This window comes from Podospora pseudoanserina, chromosome 1 (assembly GCF_035222485.1).
Source record: "Podospora pseudoanserina strain CBS 124.78 chromosome 1, whole genome shotgun sequence".
Lineage (NCBI taxonomy): Eukaryota > Fungi > Ascomycota > Sordariomycetes > Sordariales > Podosporaceae > Podospora > Podospora pseudoanserina.
The window spans coordinates 5,421,860-5,442,181 of NC_085920.1; the positions used below are offsets into that span (position 1 = coordinate 5,421,860).

The following is a 20,322-nucleotide window of genomic DNA, read 5'->3' on the forward strand; positions in this document are numbered from 1 at the left end:
AGGGATAGGTATATGCAACGGTTGTACCCAGGAAAACCCACCACCGGTTCTACAAAGGGCGGCATGTTGCAGCGGCGGTGACGAATAGGGACCGTATTGCAGTCGTTGGAGTTCAAAGACACAACAACACACAGTGAAAGGGGAAGAAAAAGGGGAAAAGGGTGTCACCGCCGTTTTGTCCGCCGAGGGGGATGAATAGAGCACACAATTAAGGGGCAGGGAAAGAGGGCTCTATTTATAAGAAGGCTTTATATAGTTGCTATCATAGAGACATAATTATAACTGCATGTGCTTGTGCCCGTCACACGCGCTACGGACAGTCATGTGCTTTTTTCAAGTCGATGAGCCTTGGACAACTAGCTTGGTTTCCATAAGAAAGCAATCTAAACAAAGTTTTCTGTTACTATTAGCATCAGTCTAAGGCTGGTGTAGTTGCAGCCTATTAGTAGCAGATCGGAAAAACTCCTCCGGAAGTTCACTGGCAAGGGTGTGCCCATGGTCGTGGAGGATGGCATGGGAGAGGCTTGCATGTTTACAGTCGCACCATCTCTGCTATCCCGGCGTCCTCCTCAAGGGCGTAACACGACTTCGGGGAAGGCCCGTTGTGTCTGGGGAGGTGCCATCGTGACAGGCAAGCTTGGTGTTGAGACCCCACGCCAAGTCATAAGTCAACAAGTACTTGCCGGCGGACAGCCCCGGCCGCAAGGAGCGCAAAGAATGATGGTAATACCCAGGAGGTCGGTGATTGGAGGGCTGTATATCGGTTCGGCACTGACTTTGTGGGGATTTAGATTGCGGTTGGTTCTCTGTACTCCGTATGGCGGTGCTGGTCTAGGTAGGGGGGCATCATGGTCGGCTCCTTCCAGACTTGTATCTGCTTCCCCGCAAGAGGAGCTGGAAAAATGAAGAAAGCGAAGGGCACAGCAGAGGCGAGCTACTGGCAATTCTTGATCAGCCGACACACCGAGAAACACTGAGGATGGTCTGCGACGACACGGGAAGCGGCAGGATGCCTCGGGAGCGACCTGGGAAAGTCCTGCATGATGTTTCGCGCCGCACATGAGAGAAAGCATGGTGGATGGTGGCCGGCCTCGCAAGCTCCCTGCGAGCTTGGAGCGGGGAGAGCGAAACGAAGCTGGGACGGGCTGAAGCGATGGTGGGCTAAACTGGACTGAAGATTTGATAATGGATGGAAATAAGGCCGCCAAGATGGGGTGAAGCGGGAGCTGCCCGGGTGGTCTTGTCTCGTCCAGCGCAAGAATTCCCGCCCTTGTGAAGCGCGCGGAGGGGCTGGTTGCATCCATGGGAGGTCCTGGGTTGCAGCGCATGGTCCAGATGCCAAGGGCCAGCCCGAGAAATGGTGTGCAGATGGGACTGGGCCGGCCGTTGACGAAGATGGTGAAGTGAATACTAGTAGAATGTAAGCGGGCAAAGAGCCCTCTAGTGCTTTGTTTTCCTCTCCGGACCTGTTCTTGAGAAGCGTCAAATACAGAACGCCGGAGCGGACAGACGACAGGCCGGTAGTTGATAACTCGTTGAAGATGTGGAGCGATGTTTATGCCAGGGGCAAGGGCAGGCAAGTCCCCTGATGACGATAAAGGTGGAGACGGTGCTCCTTACCCCACGGGGCTACGGGCAGCGCATGGACCACTAACGGGTTAGGGGAGAAAGAACCCCAGAAACAGTTGGTTGGCTTGTGCGTTTTTTCTAATCGGCACTCTCAAACTGGCATTTTTCCACCACTAACCTCTCTTGCCGGGCTAGACACGATCGATAGACCATCCTCAATCATTTCAGCTCCATCTCGTGCAACTCGGCTTTTCTGCCCCAAGCTTTCCGCATCTCTGCCGTGCCATTGTGCGGCAGTGTGTGCTGTCTGGCGATGGATGATGATACGGCGAATATCGACAGCTCACCCACGTTACATTTTGAGCACGCTCCCCGCTAATTTGTAACCATGAGAAGATGTAATTGGTGCCCCTGGCTGCACCGTCGAGACCGCCTCCCGCAGCCCTTCAGAAGAATCACTATTCGAAGAGCCCTTCGTTGTACACTGGCGCACCTCGTAGGGTACTATGATGATGGTGTCAGCGAGCACGAATCGGATCGATGAGCGTCCTGACGTCTGCCGCCGGCACGACCCACTTAGCCGAATGCTCACCAGTCACAGGTGCATCGCCATTGAAGCAATTGACGTCCCCTCGAGCAGTTTGTTTGATATTGGCTTGAATCTCGGTCTTCTGTCCACAGCTAGTTCGAGCCAAACCTGTGGCTGTCAGAGAACACCATGCACGGCCGATGGGGATAGAACCTAGTTTGGATTGGTTCATCTGCAAGCCATCACTGGCAATCAGACACCAGGACCGAGAGCGTAGAGGGCTCGCAGCTGGCAGTACGACACTGGAACGAAAGACTGGCACCGTTAACGCAACACATCCAACAGTCCACCAAACCGGCGACGAAACCGAAAAAGCCACCACGACAGCAAGCCCGGGTTGGGTCTAGTTCATGCCAGCCAGCCCCAATGCATGAGCCCTCTTCCTGCTGGCACACTTTACGGCATGGATGAGTCCGGGAATCCTTGCAAAGGACCAATAGAGCGCCGTCTCCTTCCATCCTTCAGCATCGTGAACCTGCTTTCAAAATCGCCGCTGGAAGATTTTCCCAAAACTTTTGTCATTAACCTGCGAGTGTAGACGCTAGCACTTCGCTTCATCCAGAGGGCACATGGCACGTCGAGCTCCGGCTTGGCACTGCTACATTCTCCAGGTCATCAAGCAACTCCTGCTACGCTACGCTGAGCTATCCCATGTCTCGGCTCGCCAGGGTAGCAGTCTTCAAACGGGGGTACGGCGTTTGGACAGATCGACAATGCCCCCTTCTGCACTTGTCCGTGGCTGATGAAGCCGACGCCGTTGTTTCCTCAAGATTGAACACTTCGCCATGAGGTACCAGCTACCTAACACGAGGGCGCCACTTTTCAGTTGAGCCGAGCTCCAATTCGAACTTGTACAACCTGTGCCACTGAGGAGCATAAGGAACATTTCATCTGACATATGCTCGTTGCGTCAGCCCAACGCCCACCGGAAGAACGTTGACGATCCGACTCGGCAGGGTTGAGCATCGTGGTTGAATGAGACTTGAGACGTTATCGCGCAACTGCCGGGAAACCTCAACCTATGCATTGAAGGTGCGGTTTGGAGGTTGTTTACAGAATGGCTCGTAAACTCCACATTCCCGGTAGCATGTAGTTGGAGAAGCACAGATGCCAACTCTAGCACTGGCCAGAAGACGCACAACACACCTTCCCCTGACGGCAGCTTATGACGGATGTCGATCAGACCCGCTAGTCCGATCTAGAAACCCGTTCTGCCAATATAATCCCGGGTTGTCCAGGACGCATGCACGGTATCTGGCTAAGCAATGCTCAGATCAAGTTTTTTCCCGGTTCAAAAGTGTGTTGACATAACCTCACAGTTAATTTGCTTGGGAAGGCGGGTATAATGTGGCAGATAAAGACATAAGGTCCGTTCTCGGGCAACACGGACGGCTCTTTCGGTACATATAAATTAACTATCCAAGTGTGCCCTTTCCCATGACATGGGATAAGCGACCAGCAGGCGGAGGACTATGCCCGAGTCCAGCGAGCTCCGTGAACGGCAGGCAGGCATAAAAAACATTTCCGCTATGCTGTTCCGATGCCGACTGGGCAGAGACAAAAGCATTTCGTGAGGTATCCTCGGCGGCCAGGGCCTTGAAAACTAAAAAGACAGGGCCTTTCCGGAAAGGTTGACCGGTAGTCATGGCATGTCACCGCTCACGTCAACACCGGTACTCGTCCCTGATCTCGCCATGCCGCTGGCTGATTCTCGACTGGTGTTTCGGCATCGGCGTCAATACCACCAGGTGCAGGGGCCCGTTGGAGTTGCAGTCTCTCTCGGACCAAGGAGGTACCAGCATCTCTTGATGCCACACCCATGGAGCCACATCACACACCTCTACCGGCTACTTGCCCACCGTGATCGTGTAAGAGCCAGCTGTCAAGGCTGCATGCCGGGCATTTGCGGCAAGCCCTCATTGAACACCACAGCGCCCTGCTGGACGAGTTTTTTTTTCTTTCTTGCTGGATATCAAGCGATAGCGCTGACATCAATGGCTCACCGCAGTACAACACAACCTGTTCACGACAAACGCATCCTGCAAAGCGGCATCTGGATATTTTGCAAGCTTCGGCATTGTATTTGCCCTCAACACTTCGAAACCTATAATTACCCGGCCCTGGACTCGGGGAGGAGGCTGGAGCATCTTGAGCACCCCTGTTCTTCCGATTTCTTGAAGTTACGGGCAGCGGGCTCGAGTGTCTTGCAGGGCGCCCCGGCACCCTGGTATCCCAGCAATACCCCGGGCTCCCAGCATCCAGGATCAGGGGCATTCAGGATTTTGAAGAGAAGCGGAGCAGTGACAGAATTTCAAAGCTCCCACACTCTCTGCACAAGGGCACACACACACACACACACACACACACACACACACACACACACACACACACACACACACACACACACACACAAACAGGAGGACGAAGGCTGCAAGGCCCAGGCAGTTCGTCACTTTCACCACGCTCATTTTGCTTCCACAGAACACACACGCCCTGGGGTTGGGGCTCGTGAAAGGCGGGAGCTCAGACCTCATGGTCCCCTGTCTCATCGTGGTGTGCTCGTTCATCGTCAACGGCAGTCTGGGAACCCCCGGCAAGCCTCATGGGCATGGGGACTTGCAGCTAATAAAGGCCGCCGAGAATTAGCAAATCCGACTCTGTTTTTGCGCTGGGCGGGCCAGTGCGTCCGGGGGGTGGGAGTGTGGGAGGGGGAAAGCAACACCAGGGTAGGTAAGGAGGAGGACCAGGAGGGGGGTGGCATCTCCTGCGGAAGACGGAGCAACAGAGCCCAAAAAAAAAAAAAAAGGTAAAAAGAGTTCTGACGACGGGTGGTGGCCAGGGGCGGGCAGGCAATTTTCGAAAAAGTAGTGGACAGCATAACTGCATGAGGGAGGTTGACACCAGCCTGTAGGGTGCGGATTAATTGGCAGCAATAATTGGGGCCTAGTAGCAGCACTGCAGCAGCTAGCAGTAACGCTGTCTCCACCCGAGGGTCGACTTTGGACGCTCGCTTGCCTTTCCAATCTCTCACAAGTCAGTCCCAGGTCGCCTTTTCTCTCTTTTTTTTTTCTCGTCCCGTCGTGTACGGGGTGTCTGTCGCTGTCGCGTTTCTTAATACCTGGGTAGTGTGTTATTATTATTATGCCCCTTCCTCCCATCCCAACTCGTCCCGTCTCGTCCGTCTCTTCTCTTCTCCTCTCCTCTCCTCTCCTCTCCTCTCCTCCTCCTTTCCATCTCTTCCCGTCCGATCCGCCCGCCTCTTATACTACGTACCTCTCCCAAGGTTGACGCCGTAGCTGGTCCTTGGTTGTGTGTGCCCGCCCGTCGCTCTCGCTCTTGGCTTTCTCTGGTACCATCCGCTGGTGAAGTCGGTCGTTGTGAAAATCACTTATCATTTTTTTTTGTTTACTTTTACCTATACTCGTCTGTTCTTGTTCTTGCATGCGTACCTCTCCCCCTCGGTTTTACAAGTGTCGCTGGCGGTCCCGCTGTGGTTCCCCGATCCGATAATAAGAGAGACCTGACACACACGACGGTACGGTACATACCTATCACACCTGAACGGGCTGTGTGTGCAAACGAACGACGGGACGCTGGAGTAGCCAACACGCAGTAGGGCAACACACACCAGACAGAGAGAAAAGATAAAACAAACCTGTTTTCTTAGATACATATCTCTCTCTCTCTCTCTCTCTCTCTGTCTCTCCCTCTCCCTCTCCCTCTCTCAGGCTGCTGCCGCTGCCGCTGCTTGTGCTGCTGCCGCTCGCTGGTGCTCTCTAGTGATCCGATCAGCCACCTGCACCTCCACCAGGACATACCTCTAGCTAGAAAACCGAACAAGAGAATCCGGCATGTACGAACAAGACCCAGCAGCCCAGTTCGTCCATCAAGTGTCGGCTGGATACTCGCTGCCCCAGACGTTGCCCCAGTACACATTCGATGAGACACCGTTGCGCTTAACGGACCGGCGTGGACGCGGTGGTGGATATGGCGGGTTGGGAGGGCCTGGGGTAGGAGGCGCGGCCGGCAGGTCCCTGCTTTATTCGCCCATTTTCAGCACGCCAGCAAGCGCCAACGCTGCGGGCGTCGGCCCCGCATCTTCTGCCGCCGGCCACTTCGACTTCCACACCACCTCTGCAACCTCCGCCTCTGCTCTCACCTCGTCCGTCCCCGCTACCACACATCACCGGTCCTCGCCGCCGCATTTCGCCATTCAAAAGATGGAGCCAAATCCCGAGGATCTAGTCGCCCAGGAGGCGGCCGCCCGGGAATTCCAACCCCAGCTCGAGGTATGCTGCTTGTCCCTCCAGGCCCCCTGAACAACTGAAAATCATATATGCTCACCACTCTCTCTCTCTCCCGCGTGTACAGGACCCATTCGTAGGCGAAAAGACGCCCAGCTCCGCCATCACGAGCGAATATGCCAAGGCCGATCCGGTATACATCCAGAAGACGGCGGTATGTGCATGCATGCTGTCTCTATGCCTCGGACGACTTAGCTGACATGGCTTGACAGGTGTTACCCCGGACTTACTCGCATTACCGCCCGATCCAAGGTGACGGGAACTGTGGCTGGCGGGGTGAGTCGGCGATTTTCCTTTTCTGCTTCTTCGAGATTTCCAACGAGCACATTCCGGGCATTTGTGCTGACTGCCTCCTGCAGCCATTGCCTTTGGCTACTTCGAGACGCTGGTAAAAGGCGGCAACAAGGGCCAGATCGAGGCCGAGAAGCTACGTCTGGAGGGTCTCAATAGCTACATCGAGACCATTGGCGGCCACTCCCCATATGTCTATACTGACTTTGTCGAGGAGACATTGCTCCTCCTTGACAGGGTTGCCGCCCTTGCCGGTGACCCTGAGCAGGCCATGAGAGAGGTATATGCGACCTTCAACGACTCCGAGATCGGCAACGCCATCATGTACCACTTTCGCCTGCTGGCGAGTTCATACCTGAAGGGCAACCAGGATACGTATGGCGCTTTCGTCACGGACGAGGCAGGTGTGCAGGGTTATTGCAGCAACGTCCTGGAGCGTCATCAGGTCGAGATTGACCACCTTGGTGTCTCGTTACTGGTCGATGTGCTTCTCAAGCCTGTCGGTTTTGTTTTGGAAGTGGCTTACCTTGACCGCAGTCCTGGCTCCGAAGTCAATTCGTACCGGTTTCCTGAGGAGGCCAGGGACCGACACCCATCGACACTTGGACCCATCATCTACCTCCTGTTCCGTCCCGATCATTACGACCTTCTCTACGTTGCCGAGCCCGAGCCGATTCCCGAGCCCGTTACTGTGCAGGTTCATCGCGTGGCATTTTCACCCACCTACGATATCGCCAGCGCCCCTGTTTCCATGCCTAGCTACGGCATCAACATGGGGGTGCTCGGCATGCTTCCCGGCTTTCATGGGCCGCCACCGGGTCTAGCCCCAACCCTTCTGGATACCAGCCCATCACCATTGTCGGCATACAGCCCGAGTCCCACGTCAACCTGGATGACCCCACCCTTTGCTGAGCCTCCTCAGCAGGCACCTCCGGTCTCTGTCGCGGTACAAGCGGCCCCGGTTCCCATGTCGCTGCCCATCCATACAGCTCCGGCGGTAGCTCCGGCAGCACCTTTGCAGACACACCCACTGCGTTTCAGCGAGTACTGCCAGCTTCCCGAGTACGTGGAGAACGACACATGGCGCGAACCCAGCTTCCAAACGTCGACGTTTCGGAACAGCCATTTCAACGTTGCGCACTACAACAACCCCAACTTTCAGCCCGAGGAATACCGGCCCGAGGCTGAAGACTACGAGGGACCGCAGCGCGGAAACGGGAAGAAGCGCGCGAGCGTCTAGCAGTTACAGACCAAAAAGAAAAAGTTCGAAACATTGATGGATGGCTGTGCCAACCATTCACCTAGTACAGCACACACAACAGATTCCAAAAGACGCCGGTATGGGGTTGGAGGAACATAATACCCAGGTTTGGCGAGCCAGCGACAGAGAGCGAAAAAATTCGATGACGACGATCAATATAGCAGCCGCAGGGAGGGTTGTACTGGAGCGTTCGTTATCCCAATCCCCGGGGGCTCATGCAGCATCTCCCGGTTTGTTTCGACCATCTCACAGCAAATCATTCGGGGGCGCATGGAACGCAACGCTTGCTTTTGGTCTCTTTTATTTTCTTTGGGTCCGGCAAAGTCCACGATAATTCCCTCCTCATAACCCTCTCGGGCCGCAGGAAAGAAAACTAGGTCCCTCTTCCTGGCTGGCCTTTTTGGTCAGAAGTAGACTGGACCCACAAGCCGAGCTCCTTTTTGTGCAATGCCTTCGCCAGCATTTCATAAAGTCACGCAACGATGGAAACTGCAAGCCCATTTTTTTATTTTTGACATTGGAGTTGTTGACTTTACTCATGTACGGGGTTTTGCTATATTTTTTCCTTCTTAGTTTTCCTGCTTAGTATTGTCTTGTATTGTTGTTGACATGTCTCATGATACACAGGTGTTCAGGAATGGGAGCTTTTAGCCTTTTTTTTTTATTCTTTGATCTTTTTTTTCCCTCAGTCTATCCATGCGTTTTCGTGGGTATGGTTGCATTCTTGTTTTTTTCCCAACAAAATCTGGACCCGAAAAGAGAACCATATGGGAAGGAAGAAGGAAGAAGGGGGGGGAGAGGGGTGGGAAAAGAAAAGGGCACGGAGAGCCGCATAGGGGAAAGGAAAGAGGCTGATTGTGCGGTCGTTGGCATCGGAGGAATATGGTGGTGGAGGGCCTGCATATGCCAACACGGGAGACTACGGAGAATACGGAGAATATTTCCATGGAGACAAAGAAAGCAAGAGAGAAAGAAGTTTTCCTACGGGCTGGCCCTTGATTGTGCAATGCGTGATGCGTGTGTATGTGTGTGTGTGTGTATGGCATGGCTGAGTAAGGAGCCCAAGGCCCCCTTTTGGAGGGCGCCCAGGCGGAGTTGAGGGCCGATGGGCCGGGGCGCGAGGGCACCTATCTAGGCGAGGGGAACTGAGGAAGGAAGAGGAAGGGGAAAACTTCGCGATATTCGGGCCGGTGTTTGTGTGAGAAAGAATTGGAATAGGATCATGTATTATTTTTGGGAGTATGGGAGAATAGGGAAGCGGTGAAGGGAGGGAGGAGCAGGATGATGATTGTTGAAGAAGGCCCTAAAGGGGTAATATCTAGGTACCAGGTAAGGTACCTATTTCCATAAAAAGAGGGGGCCAATTGGAGGTTGAGTTGCAAGTATCAGATCATCTGTTCGCACTACAATGTCTAGGATGTTTGTTTCGTGGTGATGAATCATTGACTCAGATGTTTGGTTTTTTTTTTTTTTTTTTTGGGGGAGGGAGGGGTTTACTCTGTTATTGAAGATTATTGCTGTTTAAGGGGTTGGTTGTTGGGCCTGCATAATGCATCTTGGGGGTGCATGGCGAACACGTAGCATAAGATCGATCTCCCATGGAGAAAAAGAAACGTGTAACCTTGGCTGATGTGTGGTTGGATAGGCAAGGTAGGTGGATGAAATGCAAGCACAGACACCATCACTTTTGCTGTTGGTAGGCAATGGAGCTGAGAAAGGTTCCAATACCTTTACAGAACATGCTCCTGAACTAACACTGCTGACTGGGACTTCTGAGTCAAACTGGTCGGGCTTACTGCACACTGACTGGCAAGGAAGTTGGACAGCGCCATTGACTGACATGTTTTTCGTGTTTTGTTTGGCTGCCTCTGTGCTGTGCTTTATCTCCTGCGCTGTGCACATGTGCAAGATTAGAAAGGTAGGTCGGTAGGTACCTACATGGCAGGTTGGCTGGCTGTGAATAAACTTCGTGGTGATGTTGCCCCGAGAGACCAGCCCACAGCCCAAAAGTGTCCCCGGACTGGAGGTAAATTATTATCTTACTGCAAAAGAGAGTTGACCGGGAACACCGAGTCATGTTTGATGCATGTTGGGGATATCTTCATCCGGGTCCCGCTGGGTCGTTTTTCAGGTAAAGTAACGAGCTGACTAAGTATGGAGATCTCTCCCGAATTGAATGCCTAGGTGGGCAGGTAAAGCTCGGATATAAGGGGCCCTGGGCAGGTACCTGATTTCTAGCCAAGGAGTTGAGAATTTCAGTATATTCACCTCTCATTGAGGCTTTTTTTTTTTTTGTTCGGGGGGGAGGGTGTTTATCGTTCCACAAGGTTCTGTTTTGCGATGTCGGAGTAAAAAATCGAAATGAACCTGCAGGAGAGAATTGTCGAATGAGAACAAGGCTGGCAGGCAGCATGTGTGTGTATGTGTGTGTGTGTCGTGCATATGGCTATCGAAAATGTGCAAATTTGCAAAAGTGAGTTGTGATAGATGCTGAAATTTTGTGCAGTTGTTTGTTTTGCTTGGGTAGATTGCGTGCTTTTGTTTGATGGGGGCGGGAAGGAAGTGATATCAGATATCAGCTGAGACTCAAGAGAGCATGGCGGTTTGGTTGATGAGATAACAGAGTGTCTTGAAGATCAACCGAGTTGAGTGGGTGGGTGCTGTACCCAGCTTTTTATACAAAAGGGTTCATGTTGCATAATTACCCCTGTTAATGGTATGTACAGTCTGGTGTTGTACAGTTAGTTATACACAGCTTCATTTACGTCAACAACCACCTTCAAACCCCTCTATCCAAAGCCTCTTCTACCCATCCTCCCAGCCCCCTCCTAACCTCTTCAACATATCCCTCCTCTCCCCCTTCCCACCCCTCCTCACTCCTCACCACAGCCTCCTCCAGCAACTCCGCCACCCTCCCCCCAGAAATCTTGTCAACCCCATCAACCCCAATCCTTTCGCTGAGCTCCCTCCCCCAAAAATCAGCCACCTCCTCCGTTCCCCTCAACCCCGGCCCTTCCCCGGCGGTGATGTGCGCAACAACCTCCCTCACACACGTCACCGTCTTCCCCTCAATCCCACAAGCCACAATCCTCCTCCACGGATTCTCCCTCTCGCTCAGCACCTCATCCGTCCCGGGCATGTCAACATTGATCGCAGTCCCCAACCCGCTGACATGTCGCCTCAGGTGAACCCCCAATGCAGCAATCTTCCTTTCTTCTTTACCATCCCCCACTCTCGTCCACACCCCCGGGTCTTCAGTGGTGAAGGCCCTGATGCGAAACATCTTCTCCAGCGTGGCGATGGTGGTGTTTTCCAACAGTCGGGAGTAACACCTGACGGTAAAAGTCTTGTGGCGCTTGGAGTGGATGTCCAGTACCGGCCAGAGGACTACCTGTCCCGGGCCGTGGTAGGTCGTCAGCCCTCCTCTGGGGGAGTGGGAGGTTGTTACTGGGAGGGTTTGGTTCTGGTAGGATAGTGGCCGGGATAGCCGGGTGAGTTCCTGCGGAGATAAAGGGGAGGATTGGCGCCGGCCGAGGGTGTAGATCGGCAAGGGGGTGAAGGATATCAAGAAGGGTGGTGGTGGGGGGTTGGTGGAGGGGCTGTCTTTGAAGTTGAGGTGGTGGCGGCGGAGGAGGGATTGCAGTTTGCTGGCTAGGGAGTATGGTGGGAGGTTGGTCGGGGAGGGGGAGGGGAGGTGGATGTGTTGAAGTCTTAGCGGGGGAGGCATTGTGAAGGAGGGTGAGGCTGGTGATGTTGAAAATGGCGAGGCTGTCCCACGAGGCTGTCCTATGTGTGTAATTGACGATGGGTGATAGTTACGTAACCAACCACCGGTTCCGAGGAGTTGTTCACACTGCGTCTAGTGTTGAGGATGGATTCAAAACCCTGGCTTGGAGTCAGCCACAAAGGGCACAGACCGTCGTTTAGTGGGCGCCGAGGACGTTGAGAAAATCCGGCCAGCTGGGAAGGTGTGTGTGTCTCACTCTGCAAGCGATCCCAGGACGGAGAGTGCCGCTCGGCGGCAGGGTGTGTACCTAAGCGATGGTACCGCGCAAATGCGTGGTCGCCGAACAGCAAGCAAGGCACACACACACAAGACAGTTCGTAGTCGTAACTAACAAGCCTCTGTATGGTCATAATCGCACAGGTGCGAGCCGTTGATACGGTACCTTTCGCGCCAGCCGTTAGGGTAGGTAGTTTCGGTTTCAGGGCTGGTTGGAATCGTTCTTTTGTTGCGCGAGGTGGAGACGGTGGGATTCGGACGCTAATGTTCGGGCCTTGCGGGTTTTACGGGGCCCCCATGCCCTGGCTCTCGGGGATGAGGTGGAGCTTGCGCAGGAGCAGGAGGGGATGAGGAGGAGGAGAGGACCATTAAAAAAAACCAAACCGAGAAGTCGGGGCCGAACCGGTTCGGCGTGAAGAAACCCCACCCCGCCCCGCTCCGGCAGGCATTCGTTAGTGTATTTCTTAGTGCAACGGCATAAGCCGGCCAGTGTTGCACTTTTGCAGTTTTGACAACTCTTGGCACACTTCTAACCTCCCCCCCTTCACTCCTTCTCTAAGTACAATCAATAATTTACGAGATAGCGCATGCCTAAGAAAGAAGGTTCTTCGAAATGTGCCACGAAAACCGTCCCGCAAACTGCAGAGCTAATGCCAGGCCATCACCCGGGAACAGGTAAAAAGTCATTTCATCACGATCAACAGCCTTGCTTCAAAGCGGTGTGCAGTATCTGTATGTACAGTTGCACTTGGTGAGCGTTTGTCACAAGGGCAGAGTAGCATCGACTGATGCAGAGTGGTGGTTTGCAGTAGCCCGTCAACTAGTTTTCTGCGTTGTGTATGCAGCAACGGGAAGGGAGGAGAAAGCAGCTACAGCCTTGTCATGACATTTGCCGGGTGTCCCGGTAGTCAAAGAACTGTTCCATCCTACAGAGTACTCATTCTGTTTTACAGGATAATCGTGAACTAGAGGTCCTTGCTCTTCAGGTACTCGGCATCTTCAATGTCATCCGGATCAGGAAGCTCATTGGCACCCATCTCCTCCATCAGATTCTCAATCCTGACCTTCCTGCCGTTCCTGGATCTCCTCTGCTCAGGAGTCTTGCCGCGGGGATGCTTCTCATAGGCACCAGTGACACCAAACTGCGGGTGCACATTGATCTCCACCACCTTGTCCCGCTTCCTACCCGCCGCCTCCAGCGCCCGCCGGGAGCGCACGCCAGCATCTTTCACCACAACCGCGTCCTGCCCGGCCCTGCCAAGGCGAACGTTGCGAAGGGTGCGCGTCTTGGCGCCCAGAGCCCACAGGTCACCCCACTGAGCCTTGCGAGCGTCCCGGTACGCCTGCTTGGAGAACGATTTGGACACCACCCACCGCTCAATCGTTGCCTGCGGTGTGCAGACATCGAGTGTAACATGGCCGTGGCGCTTCAGCGGTGGGAGGATGTTGCGGGGTAACGAGAGCGGATGGGGCTTCTTGCTATCTTCCGTCTCGTAACCCTTGAAAGCGAGATCCGAAGCCTCCTTGCCCTGCACGTAGACGGGTGCGTTATCAGAGGTGATGGTGGTCAATGGGCCGGCATTAGATGACATGTCAGCAGCAGCAGAAGCAGCAGCAGCAGCAAAATCTGCCGACGGCGTATGCCCTTCTGGGTAAGCACCCCTGCGTACCGCGACATAGCTAAAGGCGATATCTTCATGGCTGCGCCGAGAGGCTCCAAGAATCTGCTGCAGGAAGGGAGGCCGGATGTAGCGCTGTTGGAAGTGGCAGAAATCCTTGCGGCCGGGACTGAAACCGGGCTGGTGGTACATGGGGCACTTTTGGTGATTGGTGCAAGGTGCGATGATCATGCCGGGCTCACGAACGTGCTGAGACGAGGTCCGGACTTCGTCAGCGTGAGGCTCCGAATGGGGTGCGAGGATAAAGTTGTCCAAGAGGCGGTCTCTAGCGTCGGCTACCGCCTCGAAGCCTCGAGGATGCCCCTTCTCCAGAAGAATGAGCACACCACCTTCCGGATTGAGCATCTTCCAAAGGTTGTCCAACATGTCCTTCCGCTTGTACTCCTTGTCCAGCGGCATCAGCAGGTGGGACGCAATGATGACATCGTACTGCTTCCGCGGCGCCGGTTTGTCACCGACGCCCATATCGTGCTCATTGGCTACATGCAGATAATCCGGCAGACGGGGCAAGAAGGTCGTATTGTGCAAGAAGCGGGACACGCGATGCCGAAGGTGGTCGTTGCCGACGACCGTTGTCTTCTTTCCAGGGGGGTACCGATCCGAAACCTCGCCGTTTTCACGAAGGATGTCCCATTCGGCTTGAAGCACCTGCTGCCAGGCTGCCAGGGCGGCACCACCAGCGCCAACATCCAGCACTCGGGGGCCGCCATCTCGGGCGAGCAAGCCCCTCAGCCACTCAGGTCCCAGCCTTTTCCTGACCTCCACCAGAGTGCTCATAGCCGTGGCGTATACGGCAGGCATAATGGTAGCGAGGAACGTATCAGCCTCAATCTCCGACATCCAGCCAACGCCGGCCTGCAATCCCAGCCCCTTTTGCGGAACGTTGACCTTTGACCGAGGTGATCCCGGACCGTGAGGGAAACCAGGGCCACCGAGATTCTCCTCCCCGCACTGCCTGATGTGTGTGGAATCCGTGCGCTTCAGGAGCGTGCTAATCGGCTCAACAAAGCTGGCCTTTGGCAGGTAGATGGTGCTCGGTGAAGTCTTGAACTTGCCCATCGAAGTGAACGGATGCTCCCTGGTGTCGCGAGACTCGTCCACCTCGAATTCCGTCCCGGGGTCGTACTCATCGTCCTCCTCAATCTCCTCCTCTTCCCTTGGATAGTCCTGCTCGGTGATGCCTTCGTCCTCGCGGATTTCTTCGTGAATCTCATCCATTGGCTGAAGTGCGGCAGCTGCCTCAAAATCTCGTTGAAGCTTTATCAGAGCATGGTATTCGCGCGAGTTGTTGGCCGTGATATTGAGGTAGTCGATATGTGCATCACTGAATACTGGCTGGTTCTGCTCAGCTTGTGCCTCTAGATCGGTAGCTTCCTCGGCCAGCTCCCCGGGGAATCCAGGCTCTGCAGTGTCTGCAGCCTCTACAGCACCCCCTGGTACCGCTGGGTTGATCCTGTATTGGACCTGTTCGTAGTCTCCATGTTCGGTTTCCCTGAATAAGGCGTGCTCGGGCGTCGTTTCGTCAATGACCTCCCCATGCTCGTCCCTGAGCGGAAGGCCAACATCCTCCGGTGCCGTCTCGCGCAGTGGCGGTCCGTATAATCTTTCGTATACCTTGTATTCTTCTCTTGAGAAGTAGTCCTTGGGTAACGTGTTTCCAAATGTTTGCCTCGCCTGGCGCACAAGAAGTTCGATCTCTTCTGCTGTTGCTTCCCCTGATCCTTCTACTGTTTGCGCCTCCTTCTCTGCTGACTGCGATTCGGTATCCTTTTCGGTCGGCGGTACCTCGTTGAACACCCGTTTGGTCGTCGAGAATGGTCGGACAGGGTTTGGTTGTGGAGATCTCGAACTGAGAGCTCTCGAAGCTGCTGTGACTGGCGTCGCGCGCGGGCGGACAAACGGGCGGGATGCAATATTGCGCGGCTGCAAGAGAGCATCGTAGAAGCCCAGAACCTGGGCCCGGCATCCGGGACACCTGTTCTGGAGTTTGCCGGCCGAAAGCATGGTCGTCCGTTGTGCTGTTTGTGTGGATGTCAAATACTAAGGTGTTTTGGGAGGTTCAAGGGGCAATCGTCATGGTGAATTTTCAGAGCTTTTGGAGGGGTCCAAGCTCGAGCGAGGGGCGAAAAGATCCCGAGCTTCAAAATCCCACCCCACCCCTGTAGCCTTTGGTATTCCAGCAAATTATTAGTGTCTTGAGATGACAGATGAACATGATGAGTAGAAATATCGTACTTCTTTGTAGGAGTTGACGGCCGGAATCTTTTCCCCTTTACCACATTACCACAACAACACATTTCCATCTGCATCTGCATGTCCTTTGTTTTTGTCAAGACCTTTTTACATTATTGACAGGAATGCAGCACATGACCAAGCCAATCAAATGAACATTACCAATATGTACAGCTCGCTTGCTCTAAACGCCAAATCCCTGATCTGCTACCATTTCCTTGCAAAAAAAAGACATCACTCACTCCCCAAATCATTCAACGTCTTGAACGTAGCCCGTCCAGCCGGCCTCCCACCAGGCCCAGTCGCCGGCTTGGCCGCCGCCGGCGGGTTCTTTTTGTTAAACCGGGACGCTTCTGCCGACTTGTAGGGGTCAAGCTGCTCATCGTTAGCAATCACCCAACCTACAACCCCAGATATCCTGCTCAGACTCACCGAAAGCAACGAAACAAAATACAAGCCCAAAAAGCTCAGCACAGCATTAACCAACTGATTAATATCCCACGAAATCGGCCTCGCAACCCTCTGCCCCGAACCGACTCTCTGCCCCCCAACCGGCGTCCCACCCAGTCTCTGACCACCACTGCTGAACGACGACCCCCCTACCGCCCCAGGTCCAGCAAGCTTGATCGCCGCCTCAACAGCCGACGTAAGAGCAGGTGGGTTGGCGCCTTGAATAGTCTTGATGACGGAGCCATTGTGCAAGATCAGGAAGGTGGGCATGGCGCGCACGCCGTATTGCTGGGCGACCTCGCCTTGGTTGTCGACGTTGACTTTGACGAACGCGATCTTGCGGGGCTTGGCGTACTTGTTGGCGAGAGACTCGAAATGGGGGGCTATCATCTTGCACGGACCGCACCAATCGGCGTAGACTATACAGTGCGAAGATGTTAGATCATGGTGGTGGTGGTGGTGGTGGTGATTATGATACGCGGCGCAATGGTGGAGGGGCACTTACAATCAGCGACAACCACGGCATTGCTGCTGACGGTGGAGCGCCAGTCGGCGGCGGATGTGATTTGATCAGGCATTTTGGTTGTGATGAATAGCAATCAAGAGTCTCTGTGTGATATCAAAAAGAACTCTTCGTTTAGGCTTGGATGAAGTTGTATGATTTGCGCGTGGAAGTTGTTGGAATAAGGTAGGCAGTCAGCAGCATCCCGACACTGACGACATGCGATAAGGATTGCGACGGGAAAGCTGTCCTTATCGGCACTTGCCAGGGGGCAGGGTTAGGGTTGACCCGACAATTTGAGTGGGATTGAGAAGGCGGTCAAGTTTTTGGAAGCTTTCTGCCGTTAGCTCGGGGTGTCTGAAAACTTCTTGTAAGCTGCAACTTTGACCATCATCAGCCATTTTCACCATAATTTTGCTCCAGTATCTAGTTTTTGATCTTGTGAAGCAATGTCGAGCTGGGAACCACAATCCAAAGTACGTCGAGTCCATTTTGCGAATTTCCCTTCATGGGAGACGAAGCTTTTTCTCTAGAGTCGCATACTGGGCGCAACACATCTCACTGTACATTGTAACTGGACACTCAACTAATAACGCACAGAAACGCCGGTTGGACACTGACTCCGGTGTTGGAAATGGCATCCTCAACACCAAAGAGCGTTTCAAGCCTACAAGCGCTAGAGACTGGACCATCTCGATTGCCGTACCTACCAGCATAATCACCAGGCATGTCTCACCTTTACTCTTCAAACCCTGCTCATGAGACTGACAATCCCGATAGCTGCGTAACAAGAGAGCAAAGGACAACTGCTGCGGGCTCCATCGCCAGAGCGCTTGCCATTTTCTCGGTGGACGAGGTCGTCATCTTCGACGATAGCCCAATTGAACAACGCCCCAGGAATTTTGATCCAGATGCGTACACCGGCGACATAGAACCAGCACACTTTCTGGAGCATCTGCTGAACTATCTGGAAACCCCACCATTCATGCGCAAAGTTCTGTTCCCCATCCACCCCAACCTCAAATCTCAGGGCCTACTGCACGGTCTGGACATGCCACACCACCCCCACAAGGATGAGTGGCTGCCGTATCGCGAGGGTCTGACTCTCGAAGCTCCTCCACGGTCAGGCAAGGGGTAGGTTTTCACACACCTCAAATTTGCACTTGGCTATCACTAACAACACCCAGCACCGCCGTCGACATTGGCATGCCCGAAACAGTCACCATTTCCGAAGACATCCCTCCCAAGACGCGCGTAACCCTCAAAATGCCCGACGACTCCCAAGGCAAGCCCGAGCCCGTCAACCCAGCCGAACCCAGAACCGAAGGCGGCTACTTTTGGGGCTACAGCGTGCGCAAAGCCAAGTCCCTCTCCGACGTATTCACCTCCTCGGCCTACGAGGACGGTTACGACCTCTCCATCGGCACCTCGGAGCGTGGCGTTCCGCTCTCAAAGGTTTTCCCTAACCACAACCAAACTGCTACTTTCAACCACATGCTCATCGTGTTTGGAGGGCCAAGAGGATTGGAGTTTGCGGCGATGAACGATCCTGATCTGGGGCAGATGGGGATTCATGGGGCGAGGACGAAGGAGCTGTTTGATCACTGGGTGAACGTGCTGCCGAATCAGGGGACGAGGGGGATCAGGACGGACGAGAGCTTGTTGATAGCTTTGACTGCGTTGAGGAGGTTGTGGGATAATAGCTGAGGGGGTTTGATGGGGAGGAATTTGCTTTTTTTAGCGGGTTTAAAATAATGAGTTATTGCTGGTGTATATCTGGTCTGGGATTGCTGAGATACCTATCCCAGTTCTCTTGTTCTTGTGAGTTGTACTCTCACAGCATATCTACAGGCCAAAGCTCCTATGGTGCCATTGATGGTTTTCGGGTTTAGCTGAAAAAGTGGCGCAAGACACAGCCTTGGCTTACCCTCTATCTCATGCCCAAGGCCTCGGACGAACTCAACCTTTTTTACTTCATCTTACATCTTGGTTTCTTCTTTGTCCGGCTACACAAAATGCCAGCTTGGCATTTTACCCCTGACAGAGTAAGTCAGCAACCATCACTCCCAGCTTTTTGATCCAGTTAACGGAACGCACCCATAGAACCACACCCCCTTCTTCTTGTTCTCAAAGGATATGACTAGCAGCACAGCCAACCCCGCAAATCTGCCCTCCTTTGGCCAAAGTTGGTAAGGAAGAAACTTGGGATGCAGTCATCCTGCAGGTTTTGGGTTGGGACCATGTTATGATTGATCGAGTAAGGTCGGGGGCTCGGCAGGCTCGGCTAGGGAGACCACCGCGCACCCCCCCATCTTCTACAGATTTGTTGATGTCTCGTTTATCTTGTACTACTGCGAGACACAGGTTGTATAACAGAGGGTTTCTTATCCCTTTTCTGAATAAGAACATGAGAAAGCAAAGGAGGTGGGTAGGGGATCTCCCTTGGGGTTTGTAATTCCTTTCTAGGGTCGGCGCAAAGGTAACCGAGATATGTTGAAAGTTTTGACCTATCTTTGAAATCTCCGCTTGGAGATCTAGCAGCTGTTGGAGGCGATACAGAGGTGCTAGTGGGTGTGGTTGTTGGTTTGAGGGGAGGAGGACATATGAGGTGAGCGGGCAACTTTCTGGTACCGGGTTACCGCTAAGGGGTTGGATGGGATCAATAGTTTCGTTTTTTTGTGTTTGTTGATTGGTTTTTGGACCCTGAAAAACCTTGCGTATTGCTGTTAGAACGCTTGATTTGTCAAGTGGTATTAGCCTGTCGATACCAAGCAGTTCATATTGTACTGGTGGGCTCGAAGTTGGATAAAGACTAGAGACCCTGTCCTCTCACGAGGAGTACAACAACTAACACCGTAATTCCGGGATAGAGACATGTCGTGGTACAGTCTGGAAGAACGAGCAGGATCTGACAGATTTACAGTTGACCAAGGCTGGAAGAAGATATTCAGGATACAGATGGCAGGTAATGTTGTCAGCCGAGTTCACCAATGACTACTGCAGTTGGGCAGTAATAAGCCGCTGGTGTTCGACGCATGCTAATCTTACCAAGAGGTCAAAGCGGGAGTCTACTGGGTTGACATAAGGGTTGGCATTTCATGATTTAGGTAATTGGTGAGAGTCGCTTAGCGTTTTCCGAGTCCACCAACGAAGAGATGGAAAATGACTTTTCTCTGACAGATCTTCAGGGACTTGATGTAGTTCCTCCTCGACAACCACCTCAACCGAAACCGAGGCAAAGAAATACAAAAGGTTTGACAGCCCCAACACATCGGTAGCGAGCCTTGGGCTTGCTGACCCGAATCCGGGGTAGACACATGTTGGCTGTCATCAAGGCCAACTCAAGCCACGGCGTCATGTCGTAACACCCTTACATTACCAAGCAACCTGTCCTCCGCCGGCCAGCCTCCGTGTTATTCACAACGGCCATTCCCACACACGC

The 20,322-nt window shown here is 53.6% G+C and overlaps 6 protein-coding genes across 6 annotated transcripts; 3 read left to right on the top strand and 3 right to left on the bottom strand.

Moving 5' to 3' along the window:
• The first annotated feature begins 1,571 nt into the window (after positions 1-1,571).
• QC764_115410 (uncharacterized protein) lies at positions 1,572-8,677 on the top strand. The gene is made up of 6 exons (XM_062942791.1): positions 1,572-1,696; positions 1,765-4,539; positions 4,570-6,447; positions 6,530-6,616; positions 6,675-6,738; positions 6,822-8,677. The coding sequence occupies exons 3-6, from the start codon at positions 6,010-6,012 to the stop codon at positions 7,991-7,993; spliced, it is 1,761 nt and encodes a 586-aa protein (XP_062805800.1). The 5' UTR covers positions 1,572-1,696; positions 1,765-4,539; positions 4,570-6,009; the 3' UTR covers positions 7,994-8,677.
• Positions 8,678-10,793: 2,116 nt separating this feature from the next.
• Positions 10,794-12,151, bottom strand: QC764_115420 (uncharacterized protein; the record flags this gene model as incomplete). The annotated part of the gene is made up of 3 exons (XM_062942792.1): positions 10,794-11,795; positions 11,834-11,899; positions 12,107-12,151. 3 exons carry the CDS (start codon positions 12,149-12,151, stop codon positions 10,794-10,796), a joined length of 1,113 nt encoding a protein of 370 aa, XP_062805801.1.
• Positions 12,152-12,600: 449 nt separating this feature from the next.
• On the top strand, positions 12,601-13,474 carry QC764_0018060 (uncharacterized protein; the record flags this gene model as incomplete). The annotated part of the gene is made up of 2 exons (XM_062940017.1): positions 12,601-12,692; positions 12,952-13,474. The coding sequence occupies exons 1-2, from the start codon at positions 12,631-12,633 to the stop codon at positions 13,472-13,474; spliced, it is 585 nt and encodes a 194-aa protein (XP_062805802.1). The 5' UTR covers positions 12,601-12,630.
• Positions 12,983-16,011, bottom strand: RSM22 (37S ribosomal protein S22; the record flags this gene model as incomplete). The annotated part of the gene is made up of 3 exons (XM_062940018.1): positions 12,983-15,714; positions 15,738-15,862; positions 15,932-16,011. The coding sequence occupies 3 exons, from the start codon at positions 16,009-16,011 to the stop codon at positions 12,983-12,985; spliced, it is 2,937 nt and encodes a 978-aa protein (XP_062805803.1).
• Positions 16,012-16,162: 151 nt separating this feature from the next.
• On the bottom strand, positions 16,163-17,187 carry QC764_115440 (uncharacterized protein; the record flags this gene model as incomplete). The annotated part of the gene is made up of 3 exons (XM_062942793.1): positions 16,884-17,187; positions 16,361-16,797; positions 16,163-16,303 (listed from the first exon to the last, which is right to left on the bottom strand). Exons 1-3 carry the CDS (start codon positions 16,954-16,956, stop codon positions 16,163-16,165), a joined length of 651 nt encoding a protein of 216 aa, XP_062805804.1. The 5' UTR covers positions 16,957-17,187.
• Positions 17,188-17,329: 142 nt separating this feature from the next.
• QC764_115450 (uncharacterized protein) lies at positions 17,330-18,925 on the top strand (the record flags this gene model as incomplete). The annotated part of the gene is made up of 5 exons (XM_062942794.1): positions 17,330-17,356; positions 17,481-17,605; positions 17,661-18,014; positions 18,068-18,701; positions 18,827-18,925. 4 exons carry the CDS (start codon positions 17,330-17,332, stop codon positions 18,585-18,587), a joined length of 1,026 nt encoding a protein of 341 aa, XP_062805805.1. The 3' UTR covers positions 18,588-18,701; positions 18,827-18,925.
• Between the last annotated feature and the right edge of the window lie 1,397 nt (positions 18,926-20,322).